Source organism: Arvicanthis niloticus, chromosome 4, assembly GCF_011762505.2.
Source record: "Arvicanthis niloticus isolate mArvNil1 chromosome 4, mArvNil1.pat.X, whole genome shotgun sequence".
NCBI lineage: Eukaryota > Metazoa > Chordata > Mammalia > Rodentia > Muridae > Arvicanthis > Arvicanthis niloticus.
The window spans coordinates 1,465,131-1,489,846 of NC_047661.1; the positions used below are offsets into that span (position 1 = coordinate 1,465,131).

At 42.9% G+C, this 24,716-nt stretch overlaps 1 protein-coding gene across 1 annotated transcript in view; it reads left to right on the plus strand.

Moving 5' to 3' along the window:
• Positions 1-24,716, plus strand: part of Fbxl13 (F-box and leucine rich repeat protein 13) — a 175,371-nt gene that overhangs the window by 123,168 nt on the left and 27,487 nt on the right. Inside the window, exons 14-18 of the mRNA XM_034501419.2 lie at positions 13,350-13,448; positions 13,976-14,093; positions 14,183-14,345; positions 15,575-15,694; positions 16,523-16,649. Coding sequence (XP_034357310.1) covers positions 13,350-13,448; positions 13,976-14,093; positions 14,183-14,345; positions 15,575-15,694; positions 16,523-16,649 — 627 coding nt within the window. The remainder of the gene's footprint in view (positions 1-13,349; positions 13,449-13,975; positions 14,094-14,182; positions 14,346-15,574; positions 15,695-16,522; positions 16,650-24,716) is intronic.

Here is a 24,716-nt window from a genome sequence, read left to right on the forward strand (position 1 = left end):
GGCTGTCTGATGTCTTCTCTTAGACTACTTATTAAGAAAACCTGGGACTGTAAAATTGTACATTCTTTCTCCCTTCTCCTTTGAGAGCAGCTGTTTTAAAAAGCTTTGTTACAGTTTTACAGCCTAGGAATGTCTTCCTCCCAGACCTGGGAGGAGCTGTCCCTTTGACATAATCACATCAAAGAAGATAGTGTCCCATCTCCCGATTTCTGTGGGAGGATAGAACACTACCTCAGATGAGACCCTAGGAAACACAGACCCTCCGCTCACAGAAAAAAGTATTTCTAAAGACAGAGATAACTCTGTGTGCTCAAAAACTTTCTTCAGCCAAACTCACTAACCCCAAGTATTCTAGTCCTTTTCCCATAGCTCACTCTGAATCTTAAAAAGCCTCCCACAGTGGGTCTAACCATCCTTGTTCTGAGTCTCTATGTGGTGCATATTGTGGCCACAACACAGAATAACACACATAAGCTTGTGTATACACATGCACAAACACATTCATGCCCATACATGAACATAGTCATGCACACACACAAACACACTTATTCCTGTATATGCTCATACATGTACACACACATACACATACACACACAAACTATGTTTTTCTGCCAAACATACCTGATCTGTCATTGAAAATTGAACCAGTGTTTGTCTAGATTTAAAAATAAGTAAGCACAATTAAAGGCTAGAGCTATTTACATTGTGGGGGTACACTCCACTGTGGGAGCAGTGGACTGGGGCTGAGTCAGCCTTCTCTCTTTGAGATGGGGCATGTTTGCATTCTCATTTGCAACTCTGGCCTCTGTTTGATAATGTCCCTATGTGTGTGCATTTATAAGACAGTGATCTCATCTAATTCATTGCCTGTGTGGTCTCAGTTGCTATTTAAATTTGGTCTGAATGTGTAAGGGTAAAGCTCAGTCAGAGAGCCTTGCAAGTGTGCTGACCTGAGTCCAATCCAGAGTCAAGATTAAAAAAAAGAAAGAAAAGAAAAAAACCCCAGGGGTGCTAGACTGCCTCAGTTGTAATCCCGCACCACTGGGAATCAGGGAGAGAGGATCCCTGGGCCTTGCTCAGCAAGCCAGCCTAGCTAGCCTGGTCACAAGTAACCAGCCTTCAAGGTGAGAGCCAGGCCAGTAAGTCTAAAAAAAAAAAAAACCCAAAGCAGACAGCTGTTGAAGAATGATACTCAAGATTGACCACTGGCTTCCACATTTGCACACATGTGCACACGTGTGCACACACACATGAACATATTCACATGTGCACACAAACACAAATGTGTGCATTCATATATATGCACACATATACACACACATGTGCACAGCATGGACAAATGCACACACATGCACACATGCACATGTACACATGTGCACAGCATGCACACAAATGTACACATTCATATACATTCAAACATGTGCACATGAACACATGTTCACATTATGAAGACAGATGTAAACACTAATACATATACACATAAGAATGAAACTCTAATTTTCCTTATTTTGCCACAAATGTTTGTTTCTTTTATTTGTCCTTTCCCTATTTCTATTTGGTTGAGAATCCAAAAATTATTTAATTCTTGATGTCAAGTGTGACCCGCGCAATCATCTCGCCAGCAAGAACGCACGCGGGCACCAGGATCCTTCTGTAGCAAGCATTTATTGCAATGGAAAGAGGAAGACCCCGAGCCCTGAAAAGGCGCTGCCTATATACACCCTAGAGCAGCGTGCTCACTTCTAATTGGCTGCTTGCTCATTACCTCGTATTACACCCCGGGTTGGGCAGTGACTTGGCATGCTTTCCACTTATTACTTGCGGGAGCACCGGATGCCAGCGCCTCGCTATAGTCAGGCACTAGGAACTGGGCAATTGAACCCAAGTCCCACTCTACCTTCTGAGAGTGAGAAGGGGGCCACTCACCAAGTACAGATTTCAGGGGGAATAACAATGTAGCTTTGCAAAGACCCCTGCAAGATTCATGTCTGTACTTCTGAGCAGCTGTTTTAACCCTCAGGGGTAGGCCTGTCTATCTCAGCTTAATTTCAAATAAGGAATCTAGTAACCCACTGTCTTAATGTTTTCTCCTATTAGGAAGAGGTTCTGTCTTTGTCTTAGGGTTTCTATTACTGTGATAAAACACCACAACCAAAAGCAGCTTTGGGAAAGAAGGAGCTATCTTAGAGATCCACAGTACAGTCCATCACTGAGGGAAGCTTGGGCAGGAACCTAGGGGCAGGAGCTGATACAGAGGCCATGGAGGGGTGCTACTGATTGGCCTGCTCCTCATGGCTTGCTCAGTCTGCTTTCTTATAGAACCCAGTCCAGGGATGGCACTACCCATGATAGGCTGGGCCCTTCCCCCATCAATCACTGAATTAAGAAAATGACCCACAAGCTGGCCTACTGCCCAATCTTATAGAGGCATTTTCTCAACTGTGGTTCTCCTTTCTCAGATTACTCTAGCTTAAGCCAAGTTGATAATAATAGAAAAATCAACCAGGACTGTTATGGAAGCTTGAATATATTTCCTATGTTGGAATTTTGCTCTAGGAAGTGAATATATACTATGAGGAAATACCCCAATAAAACAAAAAGTTCTTTAACAGGGGCTTATATCCAAGTGGTTTTCACTGGTGTTGGCCAAGTGTCTGCTGATAATGCGGTCACTATATCCAAAAAGGGTATTGAGAAAGGATTATAGTCATGCATGTTAGAACAAATAAGTACGTAGTGGAGAGCTTCAGTGCAGAGAAAAATCCCATTCTGTATGTTTCAAAATATCCTTCATTCACTGGGGATTAAAAAACAGTCTAAGTGCATTAAATGAGGAGACACTTCTTGTAAGGAATACCAGGATTTGTCCATGCACCTGCCTGCTGTCTCCCATCACAGCCAGTGCCTATCATGGAGAGACTGCTGCTCCTTTGACTACCCAGGAAAAGTTACTACCCTTGCCTTGCCATTTAAATTGTCATTTTAAAGTTATAAACATTTTGACTTCTAATTATGTTTAAAATTGTGTGTGTGTATGTGTGTGTGTGTGTATCAGAAGATAACTTGGTGAAATCAGCTCTCTCTTTCCACCATGTGGGTCCCAGAGGTTGAACCCAGGTTTGCCAGGATTGCATGCTAAGTAGATTTACTTGCTGAGCCCGCTCACTCAATGGAGTCTTTTCTTATCAGATGTATAAAAATTTGAAACTATATAAAGAAAAATATTTTTAGACTACTTGAAATTTCACTCCTCAGGTAACAAATTCTACCAGCATCTCCTGGCATAGCTTTCTGGTATTCCCTCCACATGCATGTACATGCTCCTTTAAACTGCAGTGTATGGTCTAGTGTGCACAACATTCATTCACTAGCCTGTAAAGCACACAGCTTTCCTGTCACTAAATATTCAGTGGTAATGTTAGTAGCTACCTAGTGTTCTGTAACATTTTTATTTGTTCACTTGACCATTCATCATTACCTGTGGTGACCTGTGTCATTTATTTTCATAGTGACACTATCATTAAAGTGTCTTATGAGAGGCTGGGAGAAGACTGGGTTTCTTTGTCAAGTAGAATTTGACAGTAAATATTTCAGACACTTGCTTATCCCCATGGCAAGAAGGTTTGTTTCATGCAATTCATGTCACCTCGGGGACTTTTATCAAACTGTCAGAAATCAATATGGGATTTCTATTTGTGACTACCCTCATTAAAAGGAACCAGGAAGAGGAATTTTGAATTGCTGTTTCCTCTGTAGCTTTGTGCAATGAAGAAAAAAAATACCCAAGGGAAGAAACATAACCAAGGATTTCTATTTTTATTTCATATTAGATTTATTTTCCTTTATTTTGCTTATTTTGGAACTCAGATATCAAGAGCTGATTTAGTCCCATTCCTCAGTTCTTGGCAACTTTCTTCCTCCATCTGTGCATGGCTCTCTTGTTTGACTTAATGCCCTTTATCCTGCTGCCAGCCTTCCTCCAAGCAACCTCCTGAAGTTATCTGGTTGTGTTCATCTGCACGTACCCATGTATTCTCAGGATGTGCATCCATGCACGTTCATCTTAGTGCTCAAACGCAGCACCATGCTGCTGAGCTCACTCCTGACAGTAGTTCCCAACTAAGGCACGTTCTTTTCTCTGACACCACAGTCACTGAGGGTCTCAGGGTCCAGCTCTGGCTCCCCATTCCTTCTCAGGCCTTGCCTGTGTTCTTGATGACTTCATCCATAATTTCATATTATACAAGTATATGCAGATAGATATTTTACATATTCTTTATATACATACTATTTATAGTCTTGTATCTATGAAGCTATCGATATATTTTTTTATATAAAATAATGTCTCAGAGTCAGTTTTCTCTCATAATCCATTTACTTATTTTGTTTTTGAGGCTTACTCTGTAGCTCAAGCCATGCTTGAGTCCATGGTAATCCTTCTGCCTTACCCTCCTAAATGTCCAGATTATAGGGAAGAGCTAAAGCGTGGATTCTTCTGCCCTCAGGAAACTATTTCTGCTCTAAGAGTAAGACCTCACTGTACCTTAGCCTCCTTTATCTGAGTCAGGGACAGCTCTCTCTAGCAATTCAGGCTAGAATGTTGGTGTAATTTGTTACAGATTGAATTAGATGAGCAGCAAATGCATATATTAAAGCCCCAACCACAAACACTCCAGAAAATGCCTAATCTGGGAGTACTATTATTGCAGATATAATTAGAATAAAGTTGTTAGGGGCAGGCACTGATCTAGTATGACCAGCCAGCCTTCTTATAAGAAGTGAAAAGGTTGGTATGGACACACAGACAGGAAGAACACCAGGGAGATGAAGAGAGCCACCAGTAGGCCAAGAGAAAGAACTGCAATGGATCCTTCTTGCATGGCCTCAGAAGGACTGAACCTGCTGATACTTTACTTTAAGCTTCAGCCTCTAGAACTGTGAAAGGATGCGTTCTGTTGTCTAACCTACGATGTTTGTCCTATTTTGTTACCACAGACCTGCCAAACTAAGATAACATCCTTACTCTTCTCCCTGTGACTGTCATGAAGTCCAGTTGACTAACCATACAGAATCTACCCAGCCTCCAACGGACTCCACCATGTTTGCTAGGGCCTGTCACGTCTCTTCCCTGTGTCTCATTATGGCTTCTTCCAAGCTGGTCTCCCTATTCTCACCCCTGCCTCCTATATGGCTGTTCTCAATGCAGTCTTTTTAAAAACCCAAGCCAGTATCTACTTGAATAACTGGCAAGGCTTCTTACCAGCTTGGTGGAGCAAAGCCTTGGAAGGATCTGAAGGCCCTGTAAAATTGCTTTGTCCTCTACTTGCCTCTCTGACATCATCTCTCCAACTCCCCATCTTGCCAATTCTGCTCCAACCACACAGCACTGGCCACATGAGCTCTGGGCCTCTGGGTTTTGCACTGGCTGTTCTTTCTGCCTAGAAGGCTGTTTCTGCACATATCTGTAAGGTTAATTCCTTCCAAGTCTCTCTCAAATATTTCATAAATGACTAACAAGTGACTAAGATGGAGTTTTAAAGCAGCAGGTAACAGGCTTCAGAGTTTCCCTTTAGTTCTGGGTTCATTTCAGAGCCCTCGCAGATATGTCCTCAGTTCTGTCAAAATTTTAAAATGGAAAATATGAGTAGATTAGGAGTTCTAAAGGTCAAATCCATTCTTCCATGAATGGAAAAGTGCCAGTTAGGAGGCAAGTGATTCTCAGCATTTCTTTCCCTTTATCCTTTATCCGAACAGTATTTCTGCAAGGATTCCCCTATCAACTGTGTTCCAATGTGGCCAGTTGCCCTACAGACTAAACACCTCCATACTGCCCTGTCTCCAGTCACAATGAGCCTGAATTCAAGATGCTGTACAATTAGAACCTTCTCTAGAAAGCCAGGCTGACTTCCTTTGTCCCTCCCCTCATGATCTAAGGCCTCTCCATGTGTTCTTATGTTGGTGCTTTCTTTTTGTATTCAGTAGCCACATGTACCTCTATTTATTCAATGTTATGCTTACTCTCCTGCTTCCATCACTGCTGGGAGCTCCCTGGGGGCAGGGGTTTTTACCGTGTTTGGCTGCACCCCCATATTCTTTCTTAGTACAGGATATGACTCTTGACCCAAAGTCAGTTTTTAATTAGTATCTGATGAATAAGTGATGAAAACTACAGCTTCCATCTGTGGTCAGCTGTAGCCAGACAGGTACTTCAGGAAGCTTAGGGGGCCTGGAAGTTAGCTGAGTATTCAGTCTGCTGCTAAAAGAAGTTTTTCTTCTTGGTGAGGGCTAAGTCTGACCTGTCTACAAATCTACAGTCACAGAAGAACTTAGAGATAATGAAATACTAAAACGAAAGCATCTTTAAAATCATATTTTAGTTATATCACACAAATCAACAAATGTAGAGACAATATCCCAAAAGTGTTCAAAAAAGGCTCAGTAATGGTTTATCCAGAGTTCTCGTACCGTTAAATCTCTGTGGAGCCTGTGAAAGGTAAAAACTGGAAGATTGCACGGTCACTTCAGTTCTCAGCAACTCCAGAATTTCAGAGACAGAAATCATGGAAGGTTTTCCTTACTCCTGAAGCTTGTGGTAGAGGTGAGAGGACACCTTGTGGGCATGTCCAGGGATAAATATATTAACCAAGTGTAATGGGTGTTGCCTCAGCAAAACAAGAATGAATTTCTTTTTAGTCTCTCTCTCTCTCTCTCTCTCCTTTCTGTGCATCAGAAAGCAGTGAGATGGAGACACAGCTCAAACTGAAGTCTAGAGACCTGAAAAATCTAGCCATCCTCACAACACCAGTAATCATGTGGCCCTGGGCATTGGAAGCTCACTGGCTATAGTCTGGCTCTGAGGGGCCCTCCTTTTATTCCAGTTTAGATCAGGTCTCCCCTCAATATCATCAGCTCTTTCAGCGTAAGCCTTGGCTCCAACCTAACATTTCCTGACGCTATTTTCCTTTTCAAATTGTATATTTTGTATTTTTTTATTCTATTCACTCTTGTGCATAGGGGTGATTATTTATAATGACACTACAGAGTTAATATTATGCTTGAAGTCTCTTACACCAAAGAAATTAGCCCATTTCTTTTCTATTTAGCCTCAGGCAAATTCTTAGGACAAGGACAGAAAGTAGCCACATTTTTTTTGGCAAAATATCATGTGCATGGTCTCAAACTCAGTTGCTGGTATTGTCCCTTCTGTAACCTCCTGGGCTGGGTCTCCATAGTCCACACTTTCCTCAGTACAACTGTCTTCCATGAACCTACTCGATGGTTCATTAATCTCTTCTTAAAGCATGTAATTATTGTGTTAGTTACTTTTGTATTGCTGTGATAAAACACTATGACCAAGACAATTTATAAAAGAAAAGATTTAATTGGGTTTGTGGTTTCAGAGAGTTAGAATCCATGATGGCCAAGCAAAGGTGCCATTATAGGAACAGGTTAGAGCTTATATTTTGATCCACAAGCAGGAGGCAAGGAGAGGAAACCCTGGGAATTATTCAAATGTTTTGAAACCTCAAAGCCTGTTCCCAATGGTGCATATTGTGGAACAAGGCCACACCTCCCAATCCTTCCCAAATAGTTCTAGCAATTGAGGATCAAGTTTTCAAACATATGAGCTAATGGGACCATTCTCATTCAAATCATCACAGATGGGGAACACTATGCTTGTTTATATTTGCTGAATTCTGTGGTGTAAATATTTTCTCAGTAGCTTATTTTCAGTTGCCAATGGGAAGTATTGGGAAGGGAGCTGAGAAGAGAGATGCAGCAACTCACCATGATGTGATATTGTCATTGTGAAAGACACACATATCTTTATATGCATAGACAATGGCAACATCTAGAAAAAACAAGGAGTGATGAGTTTGAGTATATACTATCTTTGTATTTAATATACTTTACAATTTCAAATTTAATATATTTTAAATACCTGTACTTAATAGTCAGCTTATAGAATTACTGAAAATGTAAGTCTTACCAACCATTTTTCAGCCATGAATGGTGGCACACACCTTTAGTTCCAACACTCAGGAGGCAGAAGCAATGGGATTTCTATGAGTTTGAGGCCTCCCTTGTCTACAGAGCTAGTCCAGGACAGCCAGGGCTCTATTACACAAAGAAACCCTATCTCAAAACAAAACAACAAACAAACAACAAGGAACAAAAAGCCACCACCACCAACAAGACAAACAAAAAAATATATACTATTTTAAAAAAACAACCGACTTTGCCTTGTTTTCCTAAGTGGAATGAGACAGCTTCACACAGCACTGAAACTGATGCTAAGAGCACACAGAAAATGTCTAGATGAGGCCCTTGGTCCATGGGATACTGGAGATCAGGCGCTTAGCCGCTAATCTCTCATAAATAAAACTCAAAGTGATACTCCGGTTATAATTTTTTTTAAAGTTGCATTTTGGATTTGAAAAAGATTACCCATGTGGTTTTAAGTGTCATTTGGTAGGGAAAACTGGCTTCTAGGAGAACTGAAAGACAGAAAAAACTACAGTGCCATTGCTTGTTATTGCTCAACTCTTAGGCGAAGTACTTTAACCTAGTCCTTCCAGAACTACAAAACATCTCCACTGTATTGAAAAAAAAAAAAAAAAAAAAAAAAAAAAAAAGAAACAGGATACAAAAACCTTTTCATTTATCCTCTACATCAGACATGTAACATCTGAATGGTAGTCATAGAATTCCTTCTTTCATATAACTGTCTTGGCCATAGTGAAAAGGAAAAGGAAAGACTAAGAAATACAGACTTTTAACATCTACTGTTTAAGGTTCTTTGAGGCAAAATGTATAAAAGACAATAATTAGATTAATAAAAATGGAACATCTGGCAGCAATTCTTCAATCATATGATAAATAACAAGTCTCAAGAGACTCAGATCCCATTCCTGAAAAAAAAGTTTGAAGCAATTTTACACATTTGCGCTCACAACACACTTAACTGTTGTTTCTCGTCCACTCCTTACCATGGGAAGTGACTCCCACTCAAGAGTTCCACAGCTCTTCAGAAAATCTGTTTTGATCTTTGGACAAGAATAAAGCAGGAGGATTAAGCTCTAGCTACAAGCTACTGTGTAGCTTGATAAGTGTTGACGAGCCAAGAATGTCTGAGCGTCACTGTGCTGTAAGAAGGAAGTACCGTGCTGACTCTGTCAGTCATTAAGGGGAGGGTTTTCTGTCATAACACAGTGGGAGCTCTGCTTAACTTGACCACTGAATGAGAAGAACAACAACAAACTGTGTGCTCAACAATAATGATACAAGTTCAAGATGGGCCAGTCTCTTTCTGGCTGATGACAACCCTGAGTCACTGTAGAGCAAATGCAGAATTGACAAACATGTTTGCCCTCCTGGCATCTGCCATTCTTTCTCCACTGTGTTCCACTTCTTCACTCATCAGAAAAGTATAGCTATTTTTAAGAAATAGTTTGTTATCCAGTTGTTCTGATATATATGGCAATCTTTTAACTAGCCAGGCTGATACTCTCCTGATTATAATTTACATTGGATAAACAATTTATTCAGCGCCCCCTTGCTCTATTAAAACTCCTTTGCTGGGCCATACCCTGTATCAGGCTTGTGTTGTCTTGTATAGGACACATTTGTGGCTAAGACCCTGTTCTGTGTTCCTCATAAGGGGTTGTAAATGTGTCTGGGCAAGTGGGGAAGAGAGGAAAGAGAGAGCTGTGGTGACAGCTCAACACAGTGAAGTAAAATGTTCCATGAAGTTTAGGGGAAAATCTCTGCTTTCTTCTCCAATAATTTATTCTAGCTAAGCAATGCTCCTTTGAGGTCACCAAGAGGCTGTGCAGGATATATGTGTCTGACCAAAGTCATTACATTACTTATTAGTCATTGGTCACAGTACTGCTAGACTGAGAGAAACAGTTGGAAATGGTCCAGGAACACAGATTGGACCACAGCTACTCAAGATGGATATGTCTGTCACAGAGGGTCTGTCTCCACACATTTATTGTCTTTTTGTTACTGAGCAGACTGATCCAGAGATGCAGTTATAGAAACAGAATGGACAATGGACTACAGTTAGAGGTCATCGTCAGAGTGGTCAGTGCTGCCTTTACCCAACCACGCACCGTCTTCTCCATCTTGGAGTGGAAGACCATGGGATCTTCTCAGTGGCACTCTGAACTTCACCCTTCATTCACATGAGTCACAGGCTACTCTTTTTCCACACACAGCACTATCTTGTTGTGTGTACAGTCTGCTCCATTAGCAGCTGGGAAGAATCTCCTCCCTGTCAACAGCCATAGTTGTCTGTTAGGACACGAACTTGGAGCACAGTGGTGAGGCCATTTCCCCCAACTTCCTAAGCAGCGAAGGAGGCCACACCACCTTCCAAGTAAGCAGAGATCAGATCTCCAGTTGCTACACAGAAAACACAGTCACCAATCTCGAGGAAACCTCAGATTTGAATGTGGTAAAATAGTGTCTATTTTCTCTTTATTTTAAGGAAAAATATTTCAGTTTCAGATTTATACTCCATTATTTTAGTGAAGAGAAAACAACTAATAATTGCTTGGTCTAAAAGATTCTGGCAGAAATATTTGAGCCAAACATCTTTCTGGATATCCTAATATAAACTTGGTGGAGAACTAAGTGCCTGGTGCCAGGACAAAGCTGAGGCCTTCTTCCCAGACCCAGATGTTCCTCCCCATTCTCCAGAGACTAATCCTTGGGTTGGAAGCTCCAAGCTTTTGGCTGTAGTGCAAGGAGTCCCCGCAGCTGGGCTGCTGGACAAATCACCTTTCCTCCCTTTTCAGGAAATCTTGTCATGGATGTGTTTTCAAGACAAGAGTAAGAAAGGTTGTTTATTTGCTCTGAAACCATTTCTTGAGATAACAGTGCCAGAATCTGAGATAGAGGGAGTGAAGTCAGAACTGTTAATAACAGCAGTTGTCGCCTGTGGGGACCAGGCATTGACAACTGTCTGAAGAACTTTCATTCACTTGCTCTTCTGGTTCATCCAGTCAGGACCAGACACTGCTCAGAGCTAGACACAGCTGTGGTGAATGGGTAAGGAATCCATCTCTCAACACCACCCACCACCACGCCTTTTTTGTATTTGCCTGTGAGGAATGTACTGTGGGGAATCTCAAGGTCCATCCACCTCTAGTCCTTGTGTCTAGAAGAACAATAAGTGGCCAAACAGTTACTGGTGGTGCATGGCTGGGCACTGTGTGTGCCAAGCACTCTGTAACCGCTGCTATGTGAGAGAGGGGTGGGGCCAGGGAGCCCAGCCTTGCTGACCCCAAGCCCTGAACCATTCTTCCTCATGTGTGTTTACATGTTCATTTATCTTGCTGGACTTCTTTTTTTTTTTTTTTTTTTTCTTCTGGAACAAGTCATGAAAAATTCCCTCAGGAATGCATGGCAGCAATACAAAATGTCTCTTCCTTTCTTATGGCTCTCCCCCACTTTTTATCTTCTAAGCTGATTCTTGCTACCGGAGCTGAAGCCAGCATCCCACCTCCCAATGTTTAAGGCATTAATCCTACCATGTTTAAGGCATCAGAAAGACAGAACCTCTCCCTAGCATTTAGACCACTTTACTTTACACATGAGCTACTTTTCATGATGTGGGTGAGCCTTGGACAGTAAAGTCAGGCTCAAGAGGAAAACAGGACTTTGCCCCAGTGAATGGAATTTTGCTTGAAGACTACAACATGGAGACCTTTCTTGATTTTTGATTCAAAATCACAATATCTACTCTTCCTGGAATTTTGGCTTCCTGGCTTGGTTTATAGATTTCAGACTAGCCATCCGTTAGTATCCAGTGATCTGATTTCTTTTTCTTTAAAACAACAGTAACAACAAACAACAACAACAAAACTGGATCCCGTTATAGACACAGCCCCTGGCTTTCCTAGAACTCTCTATGTAGTCCAGGCTGGCCTTGCTCACAGAGAGCTACCTGCCTCTGCTGCCTGAGTGCTGAGTGCATGAGTCACCACACCAGACATGATCTGATTTCTTAAAGTGAATCTCTTTCTCTTCAGAGATTTAGATAGACATCTTAGTTTCTCTGAAGAACACTAACTAATATATTTTTATAATATACATTTCCCTAATAATAATGCACTTAAAAGCAACCTGCAGATTTTGGAATTTGTTCAGTTTCAGGTTCTAAGTGGATCTATTTCTGACAAGCTCCCAGGTAGCACACTGAAACTGCTTCCCTGTTGTCTTAGTTTGGATTTCCAATGCTGTAAAAAGACACTATGGCCGAAGCAACTCTTATAAAAGCAAACACTTAATTGGGGCTGGCTTACAGTTTCAGAGGTTCAGTCCATTATCATCATGGTGGGAAGCATGGCATCAATAGCTGATCATAAACTAGTTTAGGATGTTACATGGTGTTGTGTGTGTATAAGAAGTTACAGGTCCAGGCTCTACCTGAAAAAGTGACATTTGAAATGAGCTCTGGATGTTTTGGGGATGTGGCTGTCAGTTCTGTAGTTGTTGGCTAGTCCTCTGCTGGTAGGTGAGGCTCTGGTGGCAGAACCCTGGGTGAGCTCTCTGAAGGTCTTGGAAGGAGTCTATTGTAGATAGGACTCCTATTTTCTATGCCATGCTACTGTGGAAATGGCATGTCTCTGACATTCATCTGCCCCCTGATATCCTCAATTTCTCACCGATGCTGCTGACTACCAAGTATTCCCCATTCTAAAGAACTAACTATTTTAAGGTTATTCATCATATAGTTATTATTTGGCCCAAAGAGGCAGAAAACAGGTTAATGATGCCAGGGACCAAGGGGAAGGGTTTGTGGCAATCAGGTACCAGGTTGCTCATGGTTTTCTTTTGGCTTATGAAGGTGTTTTGGAACTAGTTGTAGGTGGTGACTATAAAGCATTGTGTATATTATGTAAGTTTTACTTCATTAGAACATGAATTAATGACAAAAACCAATCAGGACTGGATTCTTCCTGTCATGTCAGTCCTATTTTAAGGTTTTAATTCAATTTTATTTATTTAAAAATTACATGTATTTATTTGGTGTGTGTGTGTGTACACATATGCACATGCAATGGATGAACCACATGGATCTTGCTGAGTTCAGAATACAGCAGCTGTGTACAAATGGCTGAACATTGTGTAGTTGCATTCGTATTAAATGCTGGAGTCCGTTCTAGCTTCTGTCATGTGAGCTCTGGGTTTTGAACCTGGGCTGTTTGGCTTGACAGCAAGCATTTTCAGCCCATGGTTTTAATTTTAAAACACGAAAAATGTCACACATCTGTGATCTGATGGTCATGAGTGGCTGGCTAATTCCCTTTCCCATGATTTTCTCCTCTGTGATTCAGATCTCTGTTCAAGGCTTCAGGAACATTGCTAGTAGCTGTACGGGAATCATGCACCTGACGATTAATGACATGCCAACTCTGACAGACAACTGTGTAAAAGTAGGTAGCAAGAAAGAGCTTTTCCCTTGGTTTATATGAGCATTCATTCTAATAGCCTGAACTATTGAAAAATGTGAATTGGCTTTTTCTTTGAATTGACTAATGGCTAGGAAATCATTTAAATATTTACATATACACACATGCATGCATCTTAAAAACATTTGAGTGCTTAAATACTTTATGATAAAAACAAAGCACAATGGTAATTCTCCCAACTAACTACCACCCAGCCCCAGCTCTGGGTGGCTTAAATCTGATGCCCCGATCAAATTGCCAACTGACTTGCTTGGCTCTCCATCTCCTCATGCTTGCCTGTGCTCTCCAAATATGATTTAATTTTAATTTCTCCACATTATTGAAACATGAGCATATTGATTTCATCAAATATGAAAACAGTCCTATTTGTTTTAAAATTGGGAAAATGCAGTAGTCAGCATGTTTGTTTCCAAAGATTTGTGGGGAGATGACTGTCCCCTTGCCGTCTGTGTCCTCCAGTAATCCTGTCTCCTGTCTCTCCTCTTCTGAAGGTTTTGGTTGAGAAGTGTCCCCGTATCTCCTCGGTGGTCTTTCTTGGCTCCCCGCACATCTCTGACTATACTTTCAAAGCTCTTTCCTCCTGTGACCTCAAAAAGATTCGATTTGAAGGTCTGTGATGCTAAGAACTCAGTTTATCCTTATTTTTAAAATTTACTCCCTGGACGTTTAAATATAGTACTTGTATTTTTTTCCAACAGGAAACAAAAGGATTACTGATGCATGCTTTAAGTCGATAGACAGGAATTATCCAGGCATCAATCACATTTACATGGTGGACTGCAAGGGGCTGACGGACAGCAGCCTCAAGTCACTTTCAGTTTTGAAGCAATTGACAGTGTTGAACTTGACAAATTGCGTAAGGTACGAAGACATCCAAGGTGTGTGAACTCGGTACTCAAAGAAATGTTGGTTATCTAGGATGTGTCAGGCTCGCACCACAAAGTTTAGGAAGGGATTATGAAAGTTGGGCCCAAGAATTACTGTAAGATTTCTATTTTTATTGATGGATTAAGTTACATAATCATTTTTCTTCTGCATCTGTTCTTTCCCATAATGCATTTGTTTTTAACCATGTACATGCCCAACTATGCATAGGCTCAAGACAATAAACGGAATTTCCCCTAACAATTCACTTGAGAACACAATTTTGCTGTATCGTACATGCTTCCTAAACCACTTCAGCTGGCTCGGCCCATTCTTCACAATGTATGTCTGAAAATATATTTGAATGGGCATATATGACTGTTGTTAGGGGAAGAGCAACTTATACTATTTTTCAGAGAGAGGTGATCTCTGAAGTAGCTCAATGTGAGTGGGACCACAGGGGACCTTGAATGCCATGGAAATAGATCCAGAAGCTTGAGTCTTGCTTCTCCCTGTTCTAAAATTTGTCACTAGCCTTTTTGCAAATCCTATCAGGGATGTCTTAACCTTAGTGTTATGACATATAATGTGGCTGGTGAGGGGGTACCTGGTGGGCCCATGCCAAAGTATCCCCCTGAGAAATCATGCCATGGGACAGACCTGATATACAGGAGTTTTGTTTGGGGGAAGGGAAGGGAGTGAGGGTCTGGAGGAGTATGGGCAGAGAAGGGGGACAGAGAAGGGCAGAAAGAAAGGAAGAGAGGCTGGCTAGGAACACATAAAAAGAGAGAGAGAGAGGAAAGGGGAGGAAGGGGAGGGAAAAGGGAGGGAGAAAGAGGGAACTGGGTAGCACCTGGCAGTGGCAGGCAATGGTGGCAGATGATAACATCAGCCATTACTAGGTCCCTGGGAGGAGCCTAGTGGAATCACAGGTAAGCTAACAGTACATTTTAAACTGGGAAAGAGAGTCATTTCCTGTTGTTAATAATCATGACACCTAATTAAACAAATGGGCACTAATAGCATCTTGTGAGTGTCCCTCTCATTTCTATCATCTATCCATTTTCTATTATATTATATAAGAGCTATGCTAAAAATTGACAAAATGTCAGTATGTGGATATTTCCTACTTTGGACTATATTTGGTGTAGAAACGATGTCACCACAAGTCTGCATGTTTGTGTGTGAGGTCATATGTGACATTAGTCTCTCACTCTTTCCTATAGGATTGGTGATACCGGCCTGAAGCAGTTTTTTGATGGTCCTGCAAGTGTGAGGCTGAGAGAGCTCAGTCTGGCTAACTGCTCCCTGCTGGGTGACGCCTCTATCATCAGACTGTCGGAGCGGTAGGAAGAGAGATATCTACACCAGAACATTAGCTGTTATGCTACATTTGATAATGGGAGTGATCAGGGATCAGTGTCAAAGCCAAGAGCCCATGCCCTCTCCAGGACATTAGGCATGCCCAGAAGTTGGCGTAGCCCTGAGCTTGAAGTTCTTAGACGGAACTAACCTATCACATATGAGATGCTTCCTCTTACTGTCACCGAACTCGAATTCCGAAATGGAGATATGGATATGTAGATATGCATGACTGCTCTGAGCTCCTCAAGGATACTGTCCCTATAGAAACCTTACTCCAGGCTTTCCTGAGGGCTACTCTGGGTGACTGATTTAATCTTGAGCTGAACTCAGCTCCTGCTGCAAACCTTTGAGAATGCCTCAGTGTGGGGTTCAGCCTTGCACTTCTGGTGGCGGCCATTCTTCAGGTGTTTCCATGGTGACTGTGATAAACGCTTGGCATTGCTAGAAATCACTGTGCAACCCTGAATCACAGAAAGTCGTACACTTTCATCTCCCTTCCTTCCTTCCGACTTTATAACACCAAACTACTAGCCAGCTGTGGTGGTTCACACCTGTAATCCCAGCACTTCAGAGGCAAGAGAATGGCCGTGAGTTCAAGGCCACCCTAGAACAACATAGTGAATTCCAGGCCAGCCTAAGGTATAGACTAAGACCCCATATCAACAAGCAGACAGCTCAGTCAGTTTATATTAGGTTGAGAAAAGACAATCCCTTCTATACCATCTGCTCTCCCCAGAGTTTTTCATGAAGTAGTCAGTGCTGTCAGTGTTTGAGAACACTGAGGTTAACCCTTTTGGCTTTCCTTTCAGCTGTCCTAATTTACACTACTTGAATTTACGAAACTGTGTACATCTGACTGACTTGGCAATTGAGTATATTGCAAGCATGTTATCCTTGATATCAATAGATCTTTCTGGAACACTCATCTCAAATGAGGTAAACAAACAAACAAAAAACAGTATGATTTATTTATTTATTTAGTAATACCATTTTCTGGTTTGCAAGAAAATGGAGAGAACTATATTTTTCTTTTTAAGTTATTACATTACAAATGGAAAATTTAAGAATTTTGTCCCCAGAATAGTGATAAATGCTGTTGTATGTAAATTGTTTCCTTGTCTTAAAAAAAATTAGCAAGGTCCAGTATTTTGGAGAATGGTATAACAGACCCAAGTATTACATGATAGCCTGAAATTTGTTTTATCATAGACACTTGGTTTGTGTAGCAATGATATACTTTAAACAGTAGAGTACATTTTTCCTGTGCATTTCACACTCTATAAGCTGTGTGAGTGCTTTGAGATTGAAGTTCAAGTTTTCTCTAAAGCAGCTGAGGTGACTCAAAGATCAAGCCCAATCTGCCACCCCAGCGCTGCTTCATCTCCTCATCCCGTGGAGGAAGGTGCTGAGAGGTGGGCGTGTTTCTGAAGGGTTGCAATGGGCATGGAAGGACCGTACAGGTTCCTTGAAGGGCTCTTCCCCTAGCTGCTCACCGAATCCCTATTCAAAGACCAAAGCCAAAGGACCCCTATCTGAGACCTTCCCAGAGAAGCCCTGCACTTGGAAGCAAGCCCTGGAACCAACACACATGTCCAGCCCCAGTGAATCCATTAACACAATCTGCTTCCTGCTGTGCCACAGATATCCTTCCCCCACGTGTTGTCAGCTGTTTCAGACACACTGATTCACTGGCCCTGGTTCTTTCCTTTCTTTGCTTCTGAGTGTACCTAGATCCAGCCTTCATTTGGATGGTCTCCTCTGCCCTTCTTTGGAGTGTCATATACAAGTAGGGGTGTGGAACAGTTATATGTAGTTAGTTCCCTGTGGCGCAGTTAGTGTTTGGCCTCCTCAGGGGCAGTCTTCCGAGCATGCAGAAATTGACGTCTTAAAGCCATCTGATGCTACGTTTCAAGTCTAGGTAGATCTCTGATGATGCATCTCCTTCATTTCAGCTCCAAGGCCTCTTATTAGTGTATGGTGACCCTGTGAGACTGTCTCAGGGCCACTGTCCCAGATAACCACCCCCCCACCCCCAGACATTCTGTGCCTCCACCCCCATTATGCTCGAGTTTGCCTTTAGACACATGCTCAGTCTCTTCTTGCTTTGCTGCAGAGTGACTCACCTCAAGTAAGCTAGAGTCTAAATTGAGCTTTGTGTTCTTGGTGAGGCACTTGGGAGTGAATGATTATCGGATGCCAGAAGGGAGGGCGGGGTTTCCTCCTCCTTTGAATTGCTACTGCCCGCGCACTTCCTGTATGTCCTAATTCCTTCTGAACAGTTCTGCTAGGCTTTCAACTCCCTGCATTACCTTGACTGCTGAACTCCAATGACTTCCTTTCCTCTCTTTGTCCCAGCACCAGGATGGTGATGGACAGTTTCTACAGCTGCTAATGTCTGACTGCATCTACCTATGTAGCTTTTCAGTTTCTCTGCCATCTGAGCATCCAGTTCTCCGTCAACATTAACTTTCCTTAGGGTTTTTTCCCAAAATTTTATTTTTATAAATAGACGTTTCTTGTGTGTGTATGTCTGTGCTTCATGTGGATGCCTGGTACCCCCAAAAAGCTAGAGGAGAGCGTGTTGGATCCCCTAGGATGTTTGTGAACACTGTGTGGGAATCCACCCTAGATCCTCTGACAGAACTGTCAGAACCATTTCACCTTCTCTCTAGCCCCAATTTTCTTAGTTTTGAATATTTAACAGTTTGGTTTTCCCCTTGGATCTTAACAGATAAAACAATGAACACAGATCAACTCTGATGACTTTTTACTTTTATCAACTCTACAAAGAAAAGTGGACTGGTTATGTTTCCTAAACCTGTCTGGACACTCTGTCTCCCTCTCCAGCGGATCCAGTCTGGGACAGTCTGGACAGCCCCTGTGATGCAGAGTCCCTTAGAGCATGTTCTTCTGCTCCTTTCTGGCTCTTGCCTCATGTCTTGTCCTGCCCTCCCTTTTCCTCTCCTCCTCTGCCCTCCCCTCCCCTTCCCCTTCCCTCCCCTCCCTATCCCCCACCTCCCCTTTCCTCCCCTTCCCTTCCCCAAACCTACCCTTTCCTCCCCTCTCCCTTTCCCTCCCCTCCTCTGCCCTCCCCTCCCCTTCCCTCTTCTCTCCATTTACTTTTCTTTCCTCTCTCCTTTTCCTTCTGTTCTCTCCTCTTTTTTTTCATCTTAGTTCTAGTAATTTTTCTTCTTGGCATGGACTAGTTCCCTAATCTAGGGATGGAAAAAACAACCATGATTTTAATAAGTGTCATGCCCAAAGTCTTTTAGGACCCAGTATTTAAATCTTAAAATCCCACGTTCCACACGTCTCCGTGTTGTTTTGTATTAAACCTCTCTTTGGCTCATGAGTAGAGTGCCCGGCTGTTGTCTGCAGGCCTGCAGGGTAACAAGGGGGAAAAGACCGAACACATAATAAAACATGGAGCATCTAACTCTGCCGCAGCTCTCACCACAAGCCTGATGTGCCAGGGACAGTCTGCTGAGTGAAGACAAAATTCTCTGACTTGATGGGGCTTTTTAGCATTTAGGGGGAACTCAGTTTTCATTTCCAGAGACCACATGTTAAGATCTTACCCCCTGAGAACAAGTGAAGAACTTAGGAATGTGGCCTCGTGCTCTGTTCTCTTTATTTTTATTTTCCCCGGAAGAAAGTCTGTTGTTTGAGAGCGGTAGAGACGTCCATGTACCAATCTAAAAATAACACTAAATGGATGAAAATCTTGTAAAGTTTTTTCTTCCTCATCTAAAAGGCAAGTGATTGACAAAGACATTGGTTCAACAGCTGTCGAGTTAACCTCAGTCGAACTAAATCGAGTCAATCCTGCCCACAGCCAGGGCAGCCAAACAGCCCGGACTGCAGGTCTGATGAAGTGTAAATTTGATGGCAGACTTAACACTCAGAATTTAACTTTTTGAATGTTACAGATACTCGCCAAGGATGAAATGTGACCAGTTGTGCCTTTGGGTAAAGTTTGCTCTCTAGTAATATGTCCATTTTAAATTCTTATAAGTTTTCAGTTAGAATTTCACTACTACTCAGTTAACATGTATTTGTTATGACTTTGGTGTCTGGTGCTGGGAACACCATAATAAGTAACAGCCCCAATGGTTCTTCCTAACGCTCCCATTCCTGTGATGTCATGTTGTAAGGCTCAAAGGCCATGAGAGACCAGGGAAGAGAACCCACCTGTAGCTCAGAGGGCTTGGGAACACTTTAATTGTGATCAGAGGCAGCTGATTCAAGGCCATGGAGGCTTAGGATGTGGTGTTGTCATGGCAATGGCACACAGGCTGTGGCTTGATCATCAGGAGAATATAGAGGGATGCTATGTCTGGGGCAGACAGGGCCAGGTGTCTTAAGACATCTTTATTCTTCTATAACTTTATAAACATCTAACTGAATGACATTGTTAATTTCATTTGAGTTACTTAGATGTGACTTTATCTCCATGTATATAAAAAGGTGTTCTATTAGTTAAAAGAGCTATGATTTCCTAAAGACCACAGGATCCATAATTGGGGCTGTTCATGTCATGGCTCTGCTGCCTTAGTCACTGCCATATTTGTTGGTTAAAGGAAAAAATGAGTCAGAACAGTGTTCCAGATGGATGCTTAGGCATTGGTTTATGAAGAGTCTCTCATTTGTGGTGCAACCATAAAGATTTCCATGAGGAGTCCTAGATTGTGAGTGCTTTCTGTATCAGGCAAACTGCCGGAGTCCCCTCACTAGGGGAGGGATCTCGGAGGACTGGGAGTTGGTTCCATCTATTACTGTTTCCTAGACCCCTGGGGAACAGTAGGCACTTATACATACACATTGAAGGGATAAGTGTTTGTCAGTGTGACTTCTAACAAGAGTAAGACCTGTTCTCTGCAGCTTTGGTTGGAAGAGAAGGTATGGGTTTAACATGGTGTGGCAGATGAGTACAGTGACTTCCTAATTTGCCCTATTCAGCACAGATACAAAGAAACACATGCTTGTTCGAGGAGCTCCACACAGTAAAGTCTTGCTGGAACTTATTGTGAAAGGGATTATGAAGAAAACTTACTACTGTTCTGAATCATATAGACATGAACCAGTGACAAAATAGCACCTGGAGCAATCATAGACTCCCATGTTAAGTGGCTCCTTCCTTGGAAGGCTGGAAGCAGGGTGTCTTAGTCACTGTTGTATTGCTGTGAAGAGACTCTATAACCACAGCAACACTTATAAAGAACAACATTAAATTGGCGCTGGATTACAGTTTCAGAGATTTAGTCCATCATCGTCACTGTCATGGCAGGGAACACCATAGCACACAGGCAGGCACAGGAGCAGCCGCTGAGAGCGACACCTTCATCTGTAGGAAGGTGTACATGGGTAGGTGGGTGGGGGGAGGATGGAGGACTGACATAGATTTTAAAACAAAGCTCCAGTGACACACTTCCTCCAACAAGGCCATACCTCCTAATCCTTTCAAACAGTTTCAAATATATTGAGCCTATAGGAGCCAGTCTCACTCAAACCACCACCATGGGTGATTAGGGGAAGGATCATGGGCAAGGCACCAATAAGTGTTTTGGGAATTGAAGGAAAAGGGGGCTGTGAACCAGGCTGGAGTGTGTGGAAAAGACTCTGAACAAGATTTAGTAGAAAAAGCTAAAAGAAGCTGATGACTGGACAGTTACAGAAAATGAAGATCTGGGGGTGGGGTGGGGACATAAGAATGGTATTTAAAATCTTGCTATTGGGGCTGCATCCTCCAGAGGTCCCAGTTTCAATTCCTAGCACCTACATAGCCTCACAGTCATCTGTTCCAGGGGATCCAATGGCTTCTTTTGTTCTCCACAGGTACCGGGCCCACACATTGTGTGTGTGTGTGTATGCATGTATGGATGCATGTATGTATGTATGTATGTATGTATGTATATACACAGACAAAAGATCCATACACAGAAAATAATTTTTAGAATTTTAAATAAAATTTGGATTGATACAAGTCCTACTGTGGTGGTTTGAATAAGAATGGCCCCCCATGCTGGTCCTGCAGATCCAAAGCTGCAAGATCTCCATGATACAGGGCAATAACCAGCAGGAGACACAGTGAGGATTCAACTTTGATGATGCCACAGACCAGACTATTGACCCATTACAGTGAATGTTTGCAAGTGAGGTGTGTGGGCAGAGGGATACACTGTGGAGCACACTTCGACATACCAAAGCTTCCATGATGACATGTTTTCTATGCTTTGTTTCTGTTGTTGTTTGTATGTCTTTGACTTTAGGGAGGAGGTTGCAAGGGTGAATTGTTCCGAGCCCCTCCGTGTCCCCTTCGCCCGCGAAAAAGACACGTGAGGCAGTGTTTGGGTGGTTACTACAGCAAGGCTTTACTTCTTATATAAGCAGAAGCGGAAAGACGGAAAGACCGGAAAAGGCACTGCTTATATACACCCTAGAGTGACATGTTCACTTCTGATTGGCTGTTCACTCATTACCCATAATACGCCCCGGGATGGGCAGTGACTTTGGCGCGCTTTTTGCTTTTTGCACCTGCGCAGTCAGTTGTTTACTAGTGGGAGGACAGGAATGTAATGGCGAATGCTGACATGCTCACTGCGGCTCCCAACAGTGAATGGCAAATATGAGAGGGTGGGGAGATGGGACAGGGATACAGGATGTATCCCACAAAGAATCAATACACTGTTTTAAAAAAAAAAACCCTATAGGCTCATATATTTAAATACTTAGTCATCAGGGAGCAACAGTAGGAGGGGTAGTGGTGTTGGAGTGGGTGTGGCCTTGTTGGAGGAAGTGAGTCACTGGGGAGTGGGCTTTGAGGTTTCAAATGCTCAAGCCAGATCCAATGTCTCTCTCTTCTCACCACCTGCCAATCTGGATGCAGAACTCTCAGTTATCTCTCCAGCACCGTTTCTGCCTTTGTGGTGCCAGGCTCCTTGCTATGATAATAATCGGCTAAACTTCAAAACTGTAAGCCAGCCTCAATTAAATGTTTTCCTTTAAAGGAGCTACTGTGGTCGTGGTGTCTCTTCACAGCAATACAACATTGGCTAAGACACCTACTTTTATTATTTTTATGTTTATTTATTTATTGGCTATTTTAGAGACAGGGTTTCTGTGTGTATCCTTGGCTATCCTGGAACTTGATCTGTAGACTGGCTGGCCTTGAACACAGAGCTCTACCTGCCCCTGTCTCCCAAGTGCAAGGATTAAAGATGTGCACCATGGCACCTAGCTGGAGGTCCTATTTTAAAAATAGTTTGGTAACGTAAGGAACAGAACAAATTTTGAGGGAAAGATTGCCGGTTCCCAAAACAGTGTGGAATATTTATGTAAGGACTTAGGAGAGAGGCGGAGGGTTGTCACTACCAAGAGCCTTGGCTGTGGCAAAGCTCTCGGGAGATCCTGAGAGGGAGAAGAAGTCACCAGCCAAGAGAAACAGAACAGACCATGGTTATAGTGTAGGAAGATCTGTGATAGAGATTAAAGAAAGGAGGTAAAGCATGGCAGGAGAACCCAGGAAGTGCACGGCGGCTGGAATGCAGTCACTGTCAGTGTCTGTTAATAGCAGAAGCTTGCCCAGGGAAAGGTGAGACTGTGAAAGGACTTTTTTTTTTTGGCTAGACCTCTGCCTACCCTTTTGGTGTCCTCTTGTGGCCTAACTCTGCCCTTCCCCTTCACTCTAGCCCCACAGCCTGCGTCTAGATCCTCAAATGAAGTATTTCCTGTCTCAAGGTCTTTACACATGTGTGGGATCTGTACACCTGTGCCTGGGATGCAGGATTTGTATACATGTGCCTGGGATGCGGGGTCTGTATACATGTGCCTGGGATGCGGGGTCTGTATACATGTGCCTGGGATGCAGGGTCTGTATACATGTGCCTGGGATACGGGGTCTGTATACATGTGCCTGGGATGCGGGGTCTGTATACATGTGCCTGGGATGCAGGGTCTGTATACATGTGCCTGGGGTGCAGGGTCTGTATACATGTGCCTGGGATGCAGGATTTGTATACATGTGCCTGGGATGCGGGGTCTGTATACATGTGCCTGGGATGCGGGGTCTGTATACATGTGCCTGGGATGCGGGGTCTGTATACATGTGCCTGGGATGCAGGGTCTGTATACATGTGCCTGGGATACGGGGTCTGTATACATGTGCCTGGGATACGGGGTCTGTATACATGTGCCTGGGATGCGGGGTCTGTATACATGTGCCTGGGATACGGGGTCTGTATACATGTGCCTGGGATACGGGGTCTGTATACATGTGCCTGGGATACGGGGTCTGTATACATGTGCCTGGGATGCGGGGTCTGTATACATGTGCCTGGGGTGCAGGGTCTGTATACATGTGCCTGGGATGCAGGGTCTGTATACATGTGCCTGGGATGCGGGGTCTGTATACATGTGCCCACATGCTCTTCCTTCCACTCTGCATGTTCCTGGGCAGGAAGTTAGTGGATCTTGAGAGAACTAGTTTGCCTGTTAATATTATTTTGGACTATTTTTCTATGATAAGCATTAGTTACACTATCCAAAATGATCAGAAAATCACTTCTATCTAGGTCATTTCTATACAATATGAATGGGTTATTGTGCTTTCTTCCTTTCTTCCTCCACCTCTCCCTCCCTCCTTCCTCTCTTTCCTTTCCTTCCTTCCCTTCCTCCCTGCTCTCTGATTTTCAGTGACACGGAGTAAACTGCGGTCTGGTACAAGCCAAGCAAGCTGTCTACCACCCCTCAAGCTACCCCCCAACCCTCTCTTGACTTTCTGTTTTGAGTCAGGGTCTCACTGAATTCTCCAGGCTGCCTTGGGCTCACTTGTAGCCCACATAGACCTTGACTTCTGAAGACCTGGGGTTATCGGCCCACAGCACCAGGCCTGGATGACACCTTCTTTCTTTAAGAAAACAGATCATGCAGTGAGTTTGTTCTGTAGCTGCTTTTTAATATGAGTGTTAGATAAGTGTTGTTCAGTCCCTAATGTCCCATATGTTA